The 20,784-nt window shown below is 35.2% G+C and overlaps 1 protein-coding gene across 6 annotated transcripts in view; it reads right to left on the bottom strand.

Moving 5' to 3' along the window:
- Positions 1-20,784, bottom strand: part of PALLD (palladin, cytoskeletal associated protein) — a 219,147-nt gene that overhangs the window by 134,482 nt on the left and 63,881 nt on the right. For all 6 annotated transcript variants that reach the window (XM_009272321.2, XM_009272322.2, XM_009272324.2 and 3 more), the window contains exons 3-6: positions 5,754-5,932; positions 3,413-3,479; positions 2,747-2,852; positions 1,514-1,588 (exon numbers count right to left, since the gene is read on the bottom strand). In XM_009272321.2, coding sequence (XP_009270596.1) covers positions 1,514-1,588; positions 2,747-2,852; positions 3,413-3,479; positions 5,754-5,932 — 427 coding nt within the window. The remainder of the gene's footprint in view (positions 1-1,513; positions 1,589-2,746; positions 2,853-3,412; positions 3,480-5,753; positions 5,933-20,784) is intronic.

Raw genomic sequence — 20,784 nt, 5'->3', positions numbered from 1 at the left:
AGCACTACAGTGAGAGAGAAGCAACACAGTACTTTAAGTAACAGAACGGACAGGAGGCAGGCGGTATTTTTTCTTTTGTTATCTATCTTAACATTATAAATCAAAGAGTCTTTTTAACTGTACTGGCTGTCTCATTCCCTTTCCAGCTTATTAATAAAGTTTTAGGCCTTGATGCAGCAGAGCACTTGAAGTTAGGTCTAAGGTCAGAGTTATCCCTAGCTACTATTCATAGATCTCTAGTTAATCAAATACATACGAATTTTGTTACATGGAAACCTAAAAATCTTTGGGTTGGTCCCTGAAGTTTGCATAGAAAGAAATTTGCATCAGGAAGCTGGATAAGTATATTTTTTATTGTTCATATCTGGTTCATTTCTTCTGTAATTAAAGTTGTTTTGTTTTGGTATGTCCTAACTGGCTTAAGCCAGTTAATATTGGATTTCAGGGACAAGAGATATGAGGATTGGGAAGGAACAGTGGAGTTTTGATTGCTTTGGTAGTTTCTGAATGAGGGCTGGATTTCTCCTATTTTCCACTCTTCCTAGGAAGTTGCCTGCCTCTCTACCTTGCAGTAACCACATTCTCTAATCCCTTGCACCCCCACTGTTCAATCTCCTGTGATACCTGCAGTATCAGTGCAGAATTATGAGGGGTAGAATCAGACCTTTCCTGACATGAGAAAGGGATATGATGGAGCCAGGCTAGACAGTTGTGGAGAACAGGGCTTACTCTTACTTATCTCTAAGCAAAACTATTTGCTGTTCCATATTAGCTTTTAGTCAACTGTTTTTCTGAAGTAATAACCAGAAATACCTTCTTGTCTTCATTTTGACTTCAACAAATGGTGACTAAATAATAGTTACTGCAATGGAAATGATGGTTTGAAGGCAAAATGAAAATCATATTTTCGATTAAAGTTGTATTTTAGCGATTAGGGAAATATGCTGTCCTTCTTTTTGCTGTTACCTAATTCCCAGCTCTAAAGTTTCATTTGGGATGAATGTGAAGGTAAATATTGACTTAAATAATTACTTAAGAATTAGTGAATAAAAGTTTCCCTTCTAGCAAGTCCATGCCTTACATTTTACAAGATATCCCAATGAAGAATAACTGAACTGCTTTCTTTACTAACATACCTGCATGGATTTTTTTCTAAAACAAAGTAAAAAAGCCTGTGTTCTTTGTTCTTGTCAGTAGATAAATTATTGTAAACGAGGCTTTATCAGGACTATGATGTGTAATTGGTGTCTACCTTGTTTTATTTTACAAAGATTTCTCAGTGGAGGACAGTCATGGGCATAAAACAAACACATACAGAATATTCATGTAATTCCATTAGTGACTTTAATAGGCCAGAAGGCATAAGAACTTCATTGTTGCAGTGGAAAAGTATTTTCTTAGGAAAACTGTAAAAGTTTTAACATGATCAAACATTCTTGCATTAGGATATATCATTTTGTTAGTTCCTTCTGGACTATAGGAGTATGATATAAAAATGATGGATAAAACATACCTTTGTAAAAATGGGTGCAGAATAGATAGGCTTAGGTCCATCCACACGGTGCAGGTATGAAGTAGGGCTTTGAACCTGCAAAGCAATGCAACAATGCTATAAAACTGAAAGAATATTGGTTTCGATAATATGGCCTGCATATATCTATGCAATAATGCAAACTCTCAAACGTACAGTCTCATTATGGTGTTCTCATTCTAGCAGGCTTCTTGAGTGACATCACTATTTCACATCTGTTATATTTCTGAAATCAAAATGCAAGCTTTAAAGGCTTCTATATTTCCTGTGAGAATTTTGTATCCAACTGTCTTTGCCTTGAAGTATTTTGAGAGTTTGACTCCTGTTAATATCATTCAAGTAAGTCCTTTGCAATGAAGCATTTTTGCCTCTCCTGTTATTACATCCCTTGACTGATGTAGTACTAAATAAATCCAGGTACCTAAAAGCTTATCAAAGTTAGCCAAAGGAAGGGAAAGGAATTTACCATGTACAGCCTAACAGAGATTTTTATTTTATTTGCATTTTATGATTTATATGAAAACTCTAAGTCATCCACAGTGGCATTAAAACTTATTATAAGCTAATGAACATTGATTTTCTACATTTAACTTCTAGACAGTAAAATTTAATTTTCTCTAAAAGGCCCAGAGAAATTACAGCAGTATTTAATTTAATAACAAAATTTAAAACTTTTGCTAAAAAATATTGTAGGCATTCATTTGTATTACATTCTTTTTGGAATTGGACCAAGTCACTATTAAGTTTAAAACTTATTATAAGCTAATGAACATTGATTTTCTACATTTAACTTCTAGACAGTAAAATTTAATTTTCTCTAAAAGGCCCAGAGAAATTACAGCAGTATTTAATTTAATAACAAAATTTAAAACTTTTGCTAAAAAATATTGTAGGCATTCATTTGTATTACATTCTTTTTGGAATTGGACCAAGTCACTATTAAGTGATATACTCTGTAATTTTCCACCAGATCTGTCAGCTGCTCACATGCTGTGTTGATACACACCGTGTAAGAATCCATATGTATATTTACTTTTATGCCCCATTTACTAGATATAGACTTAATTTTTTAAAATTGTCATTCTTAATATCCTAATGTAAGTTTATAGTACAATAATAGAATTCCTCAAAATGACAGAGTTTTTCAGGACTTACAAATTTTGAAATCAAAATTAAAATACTTTTACTAATTTAAAAATTGGTGTCTAAAAATACCTGCTGACTGGGCACAGAGATAGGTTGAATTACAGCTGTGGTGACTCCAGACTTTGGTGTAGAAGATCCTATAGTCAAGGAAACAGAGGTGGTTTTCTTTTGGGCCCTGAAAAAAAAAGAAAACAGCAAGGACTTTATAAGATCTGAAATCAGAATATGTTAGTTTGTAACTGATAAGCCACCTTGTATTTTCTACATCTTTAAATATGTCCTTATCAGCTGAAAAGATCAACATGGGAAGAAGCTTGAGTAGAACACAATCTTTGGCTAATTTACACTTTCACACCCAATAAAAAGTACTGATTTAAGATAAAAACTAAAATGTATTTTGTTTCTTTAATTGTAGGCCTCTGCATGTTTTTTTGGAGGCACAGGGCTGGGTGATTACAAATGAAGATTTGGTTAACTTAAAGTTACTCCTGAATATGAAAAGTTGATAAAAACAGAAGAGTTGTCAGGATAGGGCCAGACTTCTCTGACAGAACAAGCACGTTAATACAATCTACAGTTACAATACTACACATTTACATCACTTCAGAGAAGGAGAAAGATATGACATACACAAATATACCCCAGATGCTTATTCACATCTAAAACTACCAAAGATTTTCCAGTGCCCCTTATTAAGAACATTTGCACAGCATTGGTTCTACTTTGCACACTTACTGTGGCATAGCTCCAGATTTTGATTTGAAAATTAAACTTTCACTCTCTGAATCTGTGGAACTGGCACCTGGAAAAGAAAGTATTTTCAATAATCTCATATCCTTTCACTGGTTTATTTAATGTTTACATTCCAAAGAAAAAACTGTGCTACTTTTGCATTTCACTTCAAGAGTTGAGAACTCTCTGTAATAAACTACCACAGTTTTTCTTATCTGATAAAAGATTGTAACTATGTACTTTAGACAGTTACAGAAATAATAACCATGCCAATTTAATTGCAAACTGTTTTCCCTAGGCTTTTAGCTGTCTTCCTTCATATTGAAGCAAATATGGCCAAAAAAGAAAAAAAAATGCTGACTGCTACTACTCTACTGGAAATGTATAATTTTATTTACTTGAATGTTAAAACTTAAAGCTTAAGCAAACATATGGCTTATATACAGATAACAAATCTTCAACCTTAAGTAAGAGCAACTCAGTATAGCAAGACATTTTCAGACTAAACTTGCTACCCACGATCTCCACAGTTCAGACTATTTATATTAACCTGTACGTAACATCTACATACTGGTATTTCTTGCCAGTGGAAGTCTTGATATAATGTATGTGTTTGGCAGTATCCTGAACTCACTTAAAGAAAAAAATACGAAGGCATTTATTCCCTTTGTCTTAATTTTTCCTAACAACTAGTACTTCACACAACATTTATTCTAGACATTTATGTAGTACATACTCCTCCTCAAAGGATTTGTGCATACATATGTATAGCTCTATTTGTAATACAAATCATAAGCAATTCATAATCAATATTCATAGTATAGTGTAGACTGATTCCAATGAAACAAAGTTTGGACTGAGGCACCCAAGTACCCTATTTATTTACAAAGTTTAGACTACAAAAATCAAAGCAACAAGTAGCACAGAAAAGGTAAGAAGAGAGAAGCAACATCAAGTGAGCAAAGTGGGTCTACATGAAAGTATTTCTCTTGAGCAAAGGATAACCAGGTCTTGTGTGGCTGGGCCTGCTGCACAGAAAAAAGTATGAGGCATCAGTGTCATCAAGACTATTAATATACAAAGCAATGCTTGTGTGACAATCTGGTTTCCTTAAAGATCATAGAGGAGGAGCTAACGACATGTACAATTCTCTGTCTTTCAAAGTTACATGTTGTAAAACTTCAAGATAGCACTTCCACATAGTAAGACTTTGCCAGATCTCAAAAAAGAAATTGTTTTATTCACTGTATCTCTCTACCTACCTGTTGCTTCTCGTATTATAACTTCACACAATATTATATATTTGTACTATACCTGGGTAGTTCTGAAATCATGCTTACTTCTGTAAAGAAAAGTCTTACTAGAATCCGTAAGATTCAGAAAAATCTTAGGGATTTTGCTATTATATCCCAATGTGGGATAACAAAGTTCTGAGAACAAAAAACATAATGAAAGAAACCCAATAAATGCACATCTGTCATGATTTAACTAATTTATAGTGAAAAGTTTATTGCTTTGTTAATCAAAAGCTATTTAATAATTTTGGTGTGGTATTATTTGTTTGTGCTTTAAATTAACCATTTAAATTAATTTTAATGAGTTACAAAACTGGTAGAAAAATACATATTACCAAAATGTTTGAAAAATGCATGAAATAAAATAAAAATCAGTATTCGATTAATATAATCATGCCTAAAATACAGTCCTCCACTAAAAAACTAATTTAATAATTTTACTCATGGTCAAGTCATTCACTTTCCTCAGAGAAAATAATACTTGAATTATGACTAATTTTGAAGTCAAGAAATATTTTGACAATTACTAGCAGTTGATTCTGGAGAAAACCAGTATGACTGACTTTTAACCTGACTTAAAGTCAGTGTACCAAATATGAAGAATTATAATACATTTATTCATGACTGAAGAAGACTCATTTGGGGCAGCCACATTTAATTGCACTGGGAGGAAGTTCAGAACTGAGACAGGGATTACTGCTATCATGAAAATCGTTATTGGTACCACCAGCCAAACCCTTGATTTACAGCTGGTACTACGTAAAAGCTAACCATATGCCAAAAGCTCTGCTTGTTCCTCCTTTTCCATTCTTTATCTTACTTGTACCCTAAATAAATAGCAATCTACCCACTGATTCTTGGGACATTCCTTGAAATACCTGAATTAATATGATGTGATGTTCAAAATGTGTTGCATTAAAGGGAAACAGAGGAACACCATAAAAATACCACCAAAGCAAATGTAATCTTAACATACAGAAGCAAAAGTAAACTTCAGCTTAGTTATCTTTTCCTGTATGTGTCAAGTATCTTATTATTTCACTTCTTACCTTCAATGAATATTTCAGCTGATGTACTATCTGAACCAATGGAATTTGAAGCCACGCAAGTATAGCGTCCAGTATCGTCTTCAAAGGCTTCTGCTATAATTAGTGAATGAAGTCCTCCACTTCCAGAACGGATCTGAATGTCAGGGGTATTCTGGAGTTCTTTTCCTTCACAGAACCATCTGCAGCCCACACACATTTAGAAAGACAAAGAAAAAAAAGAACATAAAAGATTGGTTCAGGCTCATCGCATGCAAGAAGACATTACACTCTGCTGCAAAAATCTAAATTGCTACTGAAATCAGCACATGGTGCTTTGAAGTGTTTAATGGCATTCACAAAGAAATAACTTGCTGCAATAAACTTTGTTTAAAAGGCAGTGAGACATTTCTGAATGCTAAGAAAATCATACACACCTACAATTTAAAGCTATTCCCTGTCGTGTTTTGGTAGAATTAATGCTTTCTGCATATCTTATGTACTGGCTTGCTTTGACACAGTCTAATCCATTTCAATTTGACTTGCTACTCCCTTCTTTCTAATACTTACTGATTCTCCACACAGGATGTTTGATTTTTGTCTATCATGCCCAGTCAACCTAATATAATCCCATGGTCCAGGTTCCATATTGCTAAACTTTAAATAGGTTTACTCCTGCCTCAGATCAGGAACATAAACTGGTTTTCCAGACCTGGATTTTTATATATATATCAAATACACATTCCACTACCAAAAAGGTATGCCCCAACAAAAGGGCTGGGTTTAGGTACAGGCAAAACACTTATCATCTGGGGTGACTTACTACTAGGTAAAAGCACAGCCTATTTTGTTTACGTTGGGTCAATCAAGCGTTTTCCAGTGCAGGCTACCTGAAGAGCTAGTCCATGTTCTCAGCGCACATTGTTTCCATGAAGGTACCAGCTCCCATCTTTTTTCTGTTTGATTCCCTCATATCAGCTAGTCCTATTCTCATAGGCTACTCCCTGATTTATCCATATCTCTAGCAGCCCAGCAAGTATGAGAAGTGGATAATTCTTTTTTTTACAGGGGCTGCTATGCATTTTTGCGAGGGATGGTAGATTGGTGAGTCACTAAAGGAAAATCATTAGGAAACAGCCTTCCTTCCATTCTCAAATTTCACTATGTCCTGAAAAGAAATTTTGCCAAGTCTTTCTGAGCTCCAGTCCTACAAACTCACTCTTTATCCCTCTTCCTTCCCTTCCTCTCACCCCATAATCCTAATCTGTGCTTTTCCATGTTCTCTCTCTGCCCTGCTTTCCCTCTTCTACCTCTGCCACCCCAAAATTCAAATCTTGTTGTGGTGAGGATAAAGACAAAATGAGTAATTCTTGACAGCAAGCTTCAAAAGTGACCTTTCATTCTCTTCCCCCCATACTTTTAGTTTCCTACTGTAGTAAGAATTTTTTTTAAAAAACAAATAAATATAACCACAGAAATTTATGAAGAGTCAATTCAAATTAAAAGATGATGGTATTTTCAAAAATAATTTTAAAGACTTAAAATCTGCCACCAAAAAATTTTATATTTTTCCTTTAGTTTGTACATGTTTATGAGAGAATTTTTGCAGTTACATTCCAGTAATACTTCAGAATTACACTTTTTTTTTTTTCTCCTTCCTATCAGATGACTTTCCCCTGCCCAAACAAAGTAACCCCAAGGAGTTACAGAACCCCCCTACCTATTTAGGTAAAGCATGCAACACTACAGGATGACCGATACCACACAATAACAATTCGTGAGGAGTCTTTAGAAATGAAATGCATCACTTTTATTGCTCTTTTTTCTTATTAGTAAAATACATGTAATTAACAGAAATAAAAAATACGTTACAAAACTTTCTTCTGAAAATATTAGATTGTAAAACTTGAAATTTCATGCTTATTTCAGAATGCAGAGTTAAGAAACCTAACAGATTTACACATAAGACAATTCCCCTTAATAACACCCAGAACTGTGGGCAAGCCCTCTGTGTTTATGAACAATAGACCTTTTATTCCTGAAGGCAAAAAATGTTGATAGTGGCATTAAAACCATATGTAATTGTCTTCTGTAATTAAAAGACTAACAAGTTCCTTTTCTGTCTTCTGTGGTGCCCAGACAGTGCACACAGAAAGTATCATTTTTGGAAGGAACTAACAAACTTCCATTTGTTTACTCAGTAGACCCCTTTGGCCTACTTTTACAACTATTGGGCTTGGAGACAAATCTATTCTGTCAGCTCGACTGCCAAAATTAACATTTCTCTTCCCCTTCTTCCCCTCCTTTCCTCCCTTGTCACAAGTCCTCCCTTCTGCCGGTGTGAGGACCTCTGCTACTATTTCTACTTATTAGACCTTCAGAGTCCTAACCTCTATGCAGACTTTCCTAAGTTACATTTTAAACGATATGCACAAGAGAGAGGTTAATTCAATTTCTAGACAATCACAGACAAAAGCCTGTAATATGAGGCTCTACTTAACCATTAGTTCTATTTTTCTTTCCTTTCCAGAAACATCCTGCAAAGGAAAAACTCTCCTCCAAGCCTAATTATTTTCTCAGATAGATCCTGGTTTAGTTTCATGCAAATTGTATGGCTTTCTACTGTCTCCCAAATTCCATGCTGACAAAATATTTAAGAAACTGTGATAAGCATATGAACCTAAAATAAAAAATCCATTTATATTTTTTTTGTCAGATGATGTTTAATAAGCAAACTGTTTTCTTAGGAGGACAAGTTCTACACTGTCCCTTGATTCATGTATAGACACAGTCAGCCTCAAGTAGTGGGAGCTATTCCTCAACACTGGTTGGGACCGGGACTCATTGCACCACATCAGTGACATACCACTGAAAACGCGTCCTGACCTGCTACATCAGACACTGTCTGCCACAGAGAAAAACACATAAGTAAGCAATTCAATATAAAATTACCTCAGCCATCATTAAGGTGATGTTTGATGAATGGGAAACAGGCCTGGTGTTGGACTGCACTGTTTATTGCGGAAAGAAGAATTCACCTTCGCAACGGGCAAGAACAGAGTTATTGGAAGTGAAGAATACTGGAATAGACTTAGTTACATTCTCTTTCCTTTTCTAATTGTATTTTTTTTTCTTGTCTATCTACATGGTGATAGAAGGAGAGGATTAATTAACGTGAATTTGTTTTGGAGATTACATCAAAATCAAGTGAATTAGAAAATACTCAGCTGAAATACTTATCCTGCAATAACTTGGTAGTCACCAGTTCAATTCAAGAGAGTTTGTGAATTAGAAAAAGGATCAGCTAATAAAACTAAATGAAGTATTTTTTGCACAAACACAGGCTGAGTTTTAGTTTTCCATCTTTTATATAGTATGGGCTATTATAGAGCACAAAACTGCTATCTGCAGGCCCCATCAGCCTTACAGCCCTTACACTTGGAATAGTCATGGTAAGAGGATTTTCTGCTCCTAAGGACTGAAAAAGATTCAAAGACAAATCTTTGAAGCATTCTCTTTCTACAGAGGGATCACCAAAGCAAGCAACAAATCACTATCAAAGGGAGACTGAGCCAAAGAAACCAGAAGGACTCATGGCTAGACACAGAAAACCAGCCACAAAGCAAGTCTTACAAGAAAATTCCAGCTTTATGCTAACTGGGGCAGCATTAACTCACGTCCAGTCTATTCCAGCCTACTGATCCTCTTGGGGATAAGAGGATTATTATCTAGCTGTGAGAAGGCAGTAATGCTTCTGGAGAGCCAAAAAACCCCAAACCAAACCAAAACCAAAAGACACAGAGAGTAACACAGAGGAACAAACACACTGCAGATGCTTTGCGAAAAAGAGAATTCCCTGTATAGAGAACATTGGCTTAAAAATACATCTATTTCATGGGTTCTGGATACCAAAAGTACAAAAATGATCTACTCATTTCCCTATCCCTTTGTTGTAGGTTCTCAATATAAAGTGTGCAGATAGAAACAAAACAGGCAGAGAGACCAACAAAAGGTTTTGCTTATGTGTGTACATCTCAGTCCACAGAACTACTCAAGCTAGGTGCATTCCTCCAGGCCATGCTAGCATTCATGCAAATTTGTAGAGAACTGTGCCCTTGAAAGAGAACAGAAACTACTGTAATGATGTCAGATAAAGGCTGGCCAAAAAAATCAAATAAAAGGAATATACATTTTATGTAACTGGAATTCATTTTATTAGTCATTAAGTATCTTGCCAAATTTCAAATTACACTGAATTTCTCTGTTCTTTCCTACTTTCTTCTTCATTCTTTTTCCACCGTTTCTCTTCCTGCCTGCATTTCCACTGTACCACTCTTTGCCTTGCCTTTTCTCCAACTATGCATAGTTTTCATCTACGTTGTATCTACTGTATGTTAAAACGATAGCAATTAAGTATTTAATGCAGACACTGAAACACAATCACTAGACTGGAAAGTCAATACTCCAAGGAAGCAAACCAGAGGTATTTTGGTAGCAGGGGAACAATGGTTAAGATACTCGCTTTTCATGCTTCAAAGCCTACTTTGCTTTTCCACTGGCTACATTATCGTATGACGGCAAAACTAGAACAGCAAACAAAAAAGGACAGTCAGATGCCAGGTGAGCAGCAGTTCATGCACACTGACATCAAGTAGCAATTCACACAATATGTCTTTCTTTTTCACTCTTCTTTTCTTTATGCCCTCACAACCCTCCATGCATGGAAATACATATGAGCACGTGTGTCTGGGATTTTAATGACTGTGAACAAAATATAAACAGAGTTGAACAGTACACTGACTGAGTAAGCACCAGGGCCTTAAGAAAAACAGTTCAAGGTTCTCTCTAATGCATAATCCTGCTGGAACTTGTGTTTTTTGAGAGTCACTGAGGAATAGAGAGGTTTTCCTTTCTGCACACTCTTAAAAGTTAATTTAAAATGGCAGCTGAAGTGAAACTCTAAGATATAGCCTTAGGGAAGAATTATAATAGGGAACTCTGACCACTACAAAAAGTGCAGAGAGATAAGTTGCAAATTAAAAAGTAATTTTATCCTTAGTGGTGTTAAGTATGTCCAGCAAGAAAAGTTAAAATTAAATACTCTGACGTTCCTGCACGGGCAGAGTCAGCATTTCCATCACAATACTGTGTAATTTCCATTTTGTTTTTTCTCCGTTCCAGTTAAGCAGTCCAACACTTCCAGAATGTAAAACATTACTACTTAAATAATTTAACTTGATTTTTAAAAGAAATCAACTTAGCCATATAAGATTTAGAGTACACTGCAGTAATCAGATTATTCAGATGCTTATGTTCTTTGCACACTGCTCCATTTTTGTGCAACTCGCAATGCAATATTTTTATGCCTTATATACAATTTCACTATGTGTACAAGCAATTCATAAAAGAGTTACCAATAACAACATACATACTTTAAATATTTATATTTTGTAATCTTAAAAGAAAATGAAGATCTGAATATAGATGCTGGTGCTTTGCCTGAACCTCCAGTTAAGCAATTAAAAAATGGCTCTATATGATGAAAACCACAGAAGCCAATTTTATAATAAAAAGTGTGTTACATTATAAACAGTATATATTATATACTTGTTCAGAATTTAACTGATTCTTCAGGTGTTGCACAGTGTTCTCCAAGCTCTCACAAATTTCAGTAAGGACTTCACATCCAGCTGAGTAAATTGCATGATTAGGTATTTGGGGTCAAAACTGCCTTCTCAAAGTGTAAAAAAAAAAAAAAGGCAAAAGAATAACAAAATGGCTGTATTTTCAAGACACTCATCAACATTTCAGCCCACCATTTCCTACAAGTTAATTCTGCTCCCCTGAAGCCAGGCTTTGCATCATGCTCTGTGCAAGGACGAAAAGAGGAGGGGGTACGGAAGGTAACAGATGTGACCAGCTGAGCCGTGGGCTACAAAGCTTCCAAGAACAGTGAGCAATGACCTCTGTCGCTGTTTGCAGGCTGCAGTAACTCCAAAGATCTTTTTTTTTTAGCTTATTCCTGCCATTAGGAAAATCCCTTCCCTACATTCTTGTGTAGGTTTTCCAAGTCTCTTTCTGTTCGCTTTACCTATGGGACAAGGATTCTGCTCTGCTTCAGCATTTCGGCTGGGGAAATAAACAAAGTTAGTTTGAGCTCTTGACAGCTCTAGACAAGATATTCAGAGTTACAGCAGAGATCCTGCCTGTAGCTCATATCATTCTCTCTGGGTACTGCAATGTTCTATAGCCTTACATAGATGTGTACAGTTAATTACAAAAGAAAAACAGAATTGCCAGACTTGATTAAAAACTAATTGTTCTGTCTTTAAAGTCACAGGATTAGCTTAAAAGTTTTTAAATTTTTTTTTAAGATTGTATCTTGTCTCTGTATTTGCAGTTGTTGGCCTCACTTTATAGCTTTTAAGTATAGAAGCTTTGAAAAAATATATTTATGATGGAGGCTTTTAATTACCTGGATGATAGAGATATTCACACAAGAAAACACAAAATTGATGCTAGAAAGTATGAAAATTGAACAAAACACTGAGCAAAGCAAAGATTTACAATTGTCTAACTTGCCATACACCAAATCTTTTAGAGAACACTTTTTTTTACTTTTTAGATTAAGAGAATTTTAAATCATTTGCTTGACAGCTACCTTTGCTTATTTTGCATTTCTCTGGCAGTGGTATAATGCATGCCACTGATTTCAACTCTGTTATTGCTAAACTATTCTTAGGCACATTAAGAATTTTTGCCACAAAATGTATTTTTCTGAAGTTACTGAACTTACTGAAATTTACTCCTACTACAAATTTACCACTGAGGCAACTACCTCCTATTTCCCAAGGCCCTTCTGCTTTACCTCAGCTTTTTGCTGCAAGCTATTTTTAATGGAGCACCCTAGTCAAAATAATTGTGCACATTATAATATGAGCTAAATGAGTAAAGATATTTGAACAGTGACTACATCTCTGGGTAAATCTCCATTGAATTAAAGGTTCAGGACAAATATGTCCTGAAATACAAATCGTTACTTTTTTATGATTTTTTTTCTTAAAGGAATGCTTACAGCTCTGTTCAGATTAATACTTTTTTTTTTTGAGTCTTAAAGATGTAGCCCTGGTGTGGGAGAAGAATAAACAGTAATTTAAATAAATAAATTGGGGTTTTTTACATTTATCAGAATTTGACTATGTACTATGGAAAATTATAGAGAAGAATGAGTTAATGAAACAAAACCATTCTAATTTAGTAAAATTTCATTGTTATAAATTGCATGTCTCCGTGTTAATCCTGCATTCTTATAAAAGCCTAGAAGATATGCTTGATGTGATGCAGTAATGAAATATCTGGATGTAGAGGAAAAAATGGTGAGATTTAAAGAATAAAACTGAATTACCTTCCATGCCTATAACAAAGAAGTTTAATGCTATTTTTTTCTTTATAGAAACCAGAGATAATATATCATATAGAAAAGAGGCACCTGTTGTATGACTTATTTGGTTATGTAATCCAAAGCTATTTATTTGTGATTAATAAACATCTCTGTCATAACAGGTTGTGCAGGAGGTTAAGGTAATGTTCACTATTGGCTACTCACTTCTTGCAGGAGTAACTTTTTTAAAAACTTGATATGTTTATTATTTTTTTTTAGAACTCTGATTATAAGAAAATATCTAAATATTTAATAGAAGAACAACGAAAAGCATCTAGCAACTTTCCTGTTGAACTGGCTTCAAAGCCTCACAGGTACATTTATGACATACAGCAAAGAAACCGGGGAAGTGACTCTTGTTGACAGTACTGTGGTGTTGGGGCAAATGATATTTCACAAATGCATCCAATGGTATCCAAATGAGATACCACATTTCACGTAATCCTGTTTCATCATGCAGAACAAAGACATCTGTGCGGCTGTATTTATTCAGTAAGAACAGCGAGGAGATCATATTTCTTTAACTGGCTGAAGAAGGAGTCAATATTAAAGGAAAAATCTGTATGTTTTCTTCTCTAACCAGAATGAACAAATATCTTATACTTATAAAGAAATTTCTTCTAAAAAAAATATTGCTTGTGTTACAGTCAACCTACCTCATATCCTATTTTGATTTATCTTTGCCCTTTGCCCCAAAATATTTATCTTTTTTCCTTATCTTTGTCCATCACCAAAACACAAAGTACCTTATTACTCTTGATCCTAACTGCATGTTTTCTGAAGACAAGCATTGACCAGGGGTAGGTGTAACCCACAGGTTTCACAAACAGTTTCAGAAACCTTACACAGAACTTTCTTTTCTGTATTTGGGCACAAGCCCGCGCTATAAATGTGTCACTTTCAGAAGCAGCAATTTAACTGACAAATAGATGTGGATAGATAATTCAGTTTATTCTATATTTGGGTAATCATCAGATCAAGAAAGACAGAAAATACTGTGCAATTTAAGGACCAATTATGTAGTGCAAACTGCAAACCACCTTTTACAACAAGCATGTCGATTATTTGCCACATATACAGCTAGTTATTTAAAATAACAATGCCTTCTCATTTCATTGAGTAACTTCTATAACTAGGGAATTTGGGCATATATAAATTTATAAATTGTGTGTCCATGTTCATATATGTAAATAAAAAGCATGAATAAAAACCCAAGAATAATTTATATGCAATTTAAGATACTAAAGTTTCCATACTATTATCCGTAAGATATTTTTGAGGGCTGTTGGATTCATTAGATAAGTGGTACTGTACTGCAGGTTAATTTAATGAGATTCTTTATAGCAGTCATTTTCTTCAGAAAATTCAGAAATCTTATTGCAGAGCAAGTGATTAACAATATTTAATGTAACCATTTCCCTACACCATCTCTTCTTGGACAGTTTCTTCACACTTTACTATTTTCTGGAGCATTATTTTGTACCTGACATCTTCAAGTCTATAGGAGGACATTTTATATAATCTTCTATTTGATTAAGCTTGAGTTCCTGGCACACATATGGGTACTACTGCCACTTACAACTCAGCCATACATCTGAGATACAGCTCCTAAAGTGGCTTTTGAGATGAAGTGCAGTCTGTGCAAAGACAGCTAGAGCTTCTTTGCAGTTGCCTAGGAAATAACTCTGCTGTCTCACAGGTTAGCCAGACTGAAGAAGGATAAATTGGAATAATCAAAGGGAAAAAAAATACTAGTCTCCTCAAAAGTCAGAGTAGGCACCTTCTGGCACAACTGAAAATTCAAAAGAACTCTTTGCTCCACTACAATTACAGTTCTGTATTTCAGTAATGAAAGCAATCACTCAACAACTTAGATGGCTGCGCTTGATAATACATTATTTTTTCAAGCTCTCGTTACATGTTGAAATTTAAATAAATTTCCTTCAGAACAAAGCCAATACTGCCTCACAACAAAATACCTTCAACTTCAGGAGGCTAAGCTGTTAAAGGTCAAGATGATTGAAAAATCTCTTCCCTTCACTTAAAATTGTTTTCCTCAGATATAAGACCCTAAAATTTAATTATAAAAGCCTGCAAATATCATGGGAAAAAAGAGAGATTGGATTGGAAATAGCAGCAAGCTGCAATAACCCAGCAGTTATGTATATATTTTTATATACATAATGTGTGTGTATATATATATGTTTTCTCAGTATCATTAAATATGAGATATGGCAAAATAATTGAATAGTTGCAAATTCCCACTTGTTCTTAGCCCCCAAATTACACCACTTACGTTTGGAAAATGGTTGGTTGTTTCATAAATACAGTAGTAAAGCAATCTGTAACCTCTCTGGGTTTGAGAGTTAAAAAAAAAAAAAGAAAAAAAATCACAAACCAAAACCTGTGAATACTAATGGATCATAATGTGGTCTGCAATTTGCAAAATTATTTAAAATGCATTAAAAAGGAAAATTCTTTGGCCTTCTCACATATCTATGAATGCAGTTCTCCATAATGGATTAGTAAAAACAAAACAAATGCCAAGAAGCAGGACAGTAGATACAGAAAAAGAATGTTCATACAGCAGTTTTGTGGTACATTTACCTGTATTTCGGAAGACTTTACACTAAAATCAGTAGGTGCTACAAGCAGTAAGTGAGAGGAAGAATAAAGCAAAGTACAAGTTCAAATTAAAACAGGTGGAGTACATACAGCTAATGTACATTCATTTCATTCCTTAACATTCCACGCAACTTTCTCATTTTGTCTTTTTAGGTTTCATATTTCACTGGAAGCTTTGTTTTTTCTTTTGAAATATATTCTACATTTTGATCTCCACTGCAATACAGGCAATAGCTTGCCTCCAGTGCCAATAAACATGGAAGCTGCTTCCATGTATCAAACAAAGACGGAACAGTTTATAAATGTAAAGAATGAGGAACTGCAGTCATAAAAAGCTTGACAATAGCTGACTCTGCAGTTTTGTCCCTAATATTATTGTAGATGCTTTCATTAATTTTTTTAATGTAATTCAGGTTGAAATGATTACCAGATATAACCCTTCATTTTCCACACTTTCAGAGTTTTGTACTCTCAGAGGATTATCACAGAACTGTGAAACACTCTATGCAGAATTCAGCCCTGAACACAAGAAAAAACCCACCACATGAAACACACATGAATGCCCCTATAGTTTTAGGGCATGAAATGCCAGACAGTGAGCAATAATTTCTTTCTTTCTGACAGGTAATTAAATTGACTGGTTTTGTACAACTTCCTTCTTGGGCCTGGAACATCTTTCCCTGAAGTCAAAGTGTGGTAGACATTATCTGCATTTCAGATTGTTCCACTAATTCATTTGTCAGTAGGTCAAGCAGACCCCTTCTGCTTGTGTCTGTAGTTGTGCCAGCAGAAATTGATTTATTTGCTGTTTTGTTTCATGCAAAGATTATAATCTCTTTCCAAAAAATCAGGATATTAGATTTCCAAAGTAGAGATGCTGCTCCATATTTTTCACCCTGTGGCTAAAGGAACCCTTTGCCACACATGGAAGTACATACATGCAAATTTTCTCTCCAAAAAATTGCAAAGTTTTTCACCCTGTGGCTAAAGGAACCCTTTGCCACACATGGAAGTACATACATGCAAATTTTCTCTCCAAAATGAATTGCAAAGATGATTCAGGAAACTCTACCTGTTTTATTTTCTATTGAGCGTCCTCAAATATTTGTTTAAAGGAAGTTATAGGAAAATATCCCATACATTTCAAAAAGCAGTCTTGAAATGCAACCAGCCCTGTACTGAGAGTCAGTAGTGGGGGAAGCATATGAGAACAGAGTTACAGTTTAGTGCTTCAGAAGAAACACACATATGGTATTAGAGATAACATTCCTGCTTTCATTCGTTTTTTTCTCAGCCTCAGAGTGTGCTGGAAGAGCCAACTAGAGCAGCATACTATGCCTCCCTCATTTTATTCCACCATTCCCTGCCCTCACCCATTTTTCCCAGGTATACCCTCATGTGTATTTTCAGTAAGAACATTCACCATAATTTTCCAGAGTGTGGCACCTATCTTACTGAATATAAGCATTGGACCACCTGGTAACAACAGTCTAGACAGGATCCAATAGTTCACAACAGTTCCCTCCAATCTACTGTGCACCTCGGCAATTGCACAATGAATGTTCTCCTGTCTGAGGTAGCTGAATAAAAATGCTTCTCTAAAGAAAAGCTCAATGAATAGGACTTTGAGCACTGAAACAGTAATTGAACATAAAATAATTAGATATGTTTTATTATTGAGAAACAGAGGTTAAGCACTTTGTCCATCGTCACCCAAGAAAGGTAAAAGCCAGGTCAGAACTCAGCTTCCACTGCCTTAACTGTAAGACCACCTTCCATGCACTGACCAGGTCTCTAGAATAAGAGCAGATTCTGACCCTGCATTACCAGATGTACTGTTAGCCTTAAAATTATTATTCAATCTTTTAAAAACCTAGCAGATCGGAATGAAGAGACTAATGTAAGTTATTACACAGCACTGCATGGCAATGAAGTACTGGAGTTTCATTCTTAGGGATCTGTTTGCCTATTGTTACAGAAGAATTTTATGTGGACACCTTCCGTTAACTCTGAGGGCAGTTACGCACCTAAGTCTCCAGTGCGCGCACTAAATAACTGTAACTACGTTCACTTAAATTGCAGATACCATCACTTGGCTTATGCAGACCTAGGCTTACATCAAGTTACCACTTCTGGTACTTGATAGGAAATTAACATGATCATGGAAGGGAAGAAAAGAAAGAAAATTTAAAGCAGTGAAGACAGTTACAGCAGGTTAAAAAAATGAAGTATTTAATAATCACATATAAAATGCTGAACATTTTTCAGACCCAAAGAACTGTTGAGGCTTGTAGGATTAACACGATTGCTTGTCTAGCTGAAATGGAATGCATATCGTCTATAACAGAAATGCCGCTCTCAGCTATCCATTATAACTGTATATTCCTTTGACCAGAAACAGATTTTGAACTAGCATGCTGTCATTATTTTGCCTACATGGGGAGGGGAACCTCTTACAGAACGGCCAGGCATAATCTTCCAGCGGAATAACGTTTTGAACTTTGAGGGAAGGACTGTAAAGGGTTAGGAGTAAAGAAAAAGATGGGAAGTTACAAGGATAAAATTGCATTTACGCATTTTAAATTCTATACATAAGGTAGACTGCATTTAATGTGATTGTGGTGAGTTAGTTAGTGGCAAGTTCATGGCTGGCAACACATTTCAGATGAAGCAGTAATACTTCTTCTCAAAATCATAATACTTAAAAAGGGGAAGAAGCTAGTTCACAGAAAAAAACCAACAACATTCAATCATGAAACCTTAATAACTTGCAAATCAACAATAACTAAAAAGAAACCTCCATCCAGGGTGTGTAGCCTAATTAATACTGAAAACACAGATGTGGCAACTGTGGAACTTGCAGGTTTACCTTCAGAACTGGCAGACATATTGCCGGAGTTATGAAAGGTAGAAAGTTATTAAATCAACTATGACATATATTGCAATCACCATGCTTTTTATAGGCACAATTAAATGATGCCTACAGAAGACAGTTATCTACATTATTGTAGCTGAATAGATAAACCCTTTTATTTGCAGTTGCAACATTAGCTAAACTAGACCAGATTAAATACAAAATGAGACCCTACATATCCAATACAAAACTATTCCATTCTTATATGGATACTGTTCCTCTTATCATCTCCCTTTTTCCTACTTCCCAGTTACTTCCAAGCCAGAGTCAGTAAATATAACTTTGTTGAGCGGAAGATAAAATACTTGATTCATGCAGGTCAGGTCGGCAACTTAGTAGCTGAAAACAAAGGAAGAAAGCTGTCAGCAGTTTTGTCAGTGCCTTGCATTACGTATGACAGCAGTGAGCCTCAGTGAGGCTCAGCCTGCAGAGATCGGCATCATTCTGCAGTGTCACAGGACGTAGAGAACAAGCACCTCAGCACTTCACTGACTACGGTTTTCAATAGTAGCAGCAGGTCTTGAATGGCTGGGATGCCAATGGAGGAAACTTCCATCACTGAAGCATTCAAGATCAGGATGACCTGTATTCACAGACAGTTGCAACAGTTGAGTCTGTTTCATGTATTTACAGGTAACAAAAGCAGCAATTGTATAGTTAGAACAGATGGTTTGGCCGAAGTTGGTGGCATATGGCTTAAAGCTCTACATAATAATTTCTGTTAGTGATCATCACAATTTTCATCTCCTAAGCTTAAAACAAAGTCCTTATGCAAGTGCCCTTAGAACTATCAGGAAAATAAAATGTGTTTTTTGTGTGTTTGTGTGAGGTACCCGACATGGATATAAACAAAAATCTCAGAAAAAAATTCACATACCTTCTGTTTTCAAAAAAATCACTAGTAACCACTTATACTCTGGTTCTTGGGGTTTTGTTTGTTTGCTTGCTTTTTTAATCAACAATTTCCTAATAATTTATTGTTCATAAATAAAATCAGAACTTTGTAAACAGAGACTATTCTGCTGTTTTGGGGTCTTGACAATTTTGTGGTTTGAATGGGTTTTTTTAGTAATGTGTGAAACAGTGAGAAAAAGCAGAAATTCTGATCATTCCAGTTCAATTTTGCTTTAAAATATTTATCTTGCTATATAGTGTTTTCTTAAGTTTTATTTATTTTGAACTTTTTCTCTATTTTTCACATTTGCTTGACATCCCAGAGTGCAATAGGAGTTAAATAATCAAGGCCCAGCAATAATGCAGCTAATTTGCACTATTTTTAAATGGTTAAATTTTTTGTCAAATTTTGTTCTTGACTTATGGATGCAGTCTTTGCCAAATATGCTGAAGTCTCCTTCATCTATACAGCTAATTCTTGCTATCTTGCATGCATTCTTTAATTTGTAATTCAGACTCAGCAACATTGACTACTTTCTTTATGTAAGGACAACTGGAAAATTTTGAGAAAACTAGTTAAAGAGAAATTCAGGAAAGGAAATTATTAAAGCTAGATCTGAGGTCACCTGTATAATCACTGAAATACAGCAAACAATCTAAAAATTAACATTCTTTCAATAATAGTTTAATATCCAGAAGAGCCAGAGAACTTCAGACACTTCGCAAACTCACATTTGTAACATGTTAAATAGTTTCTAAGCCTACTGGTCTGGACTGAAACTGGAAGCTTTCTGCATTAATTTCCAACATTAACTAGCAAAACAATACATCAGCAATACTGATTGTACCTGTTCTGATTCATAATGTAATATTATCAAAGACATTTTTCACAGTTGCTGGTGGAAAAAAAAAGGCTTGATCTCTATGTAACAGCTGTCATCTTTACAAGTAACTGTACTTTTCTTTGGCAGCTATTTGCTTATATCCTACCTCAAAGGTAAGCACAATAACAGACATAGCAAAAAGCTACCCATTAAAAGAGCTCAAATAAGATTCAAGACTTTGGACTCCCAGATAACATCTGTGTGTCCTAGGACAGATTTAGAGTGTGCTATGTGAAAGGGTCTAGTTGAAACAGCAGATAAGAGGAAGGAAAGGGTGGGGAAGGAAAACTGCCTGTC

Source organism: Aptenodytes forsteri, unplaced genomic scaffold, assembly GCF_000699145.1.
Source record: "Aptenodytes forsteri isolate BGI_AS27 unplaced genomic scaffold, ASM69914v1 Scaffold13, whole genome shotgun sequence".
NCBI classification, from domain to species: Eukaryota; Metazoa; Chordata; class Aves; order Sphenisciformes; family Spheniscidae; genus Aptenodytes; species Aptenodytes forsteri.
This window is presented reverse-complemented; position numbering and strand designations above follow the sequence as displayed.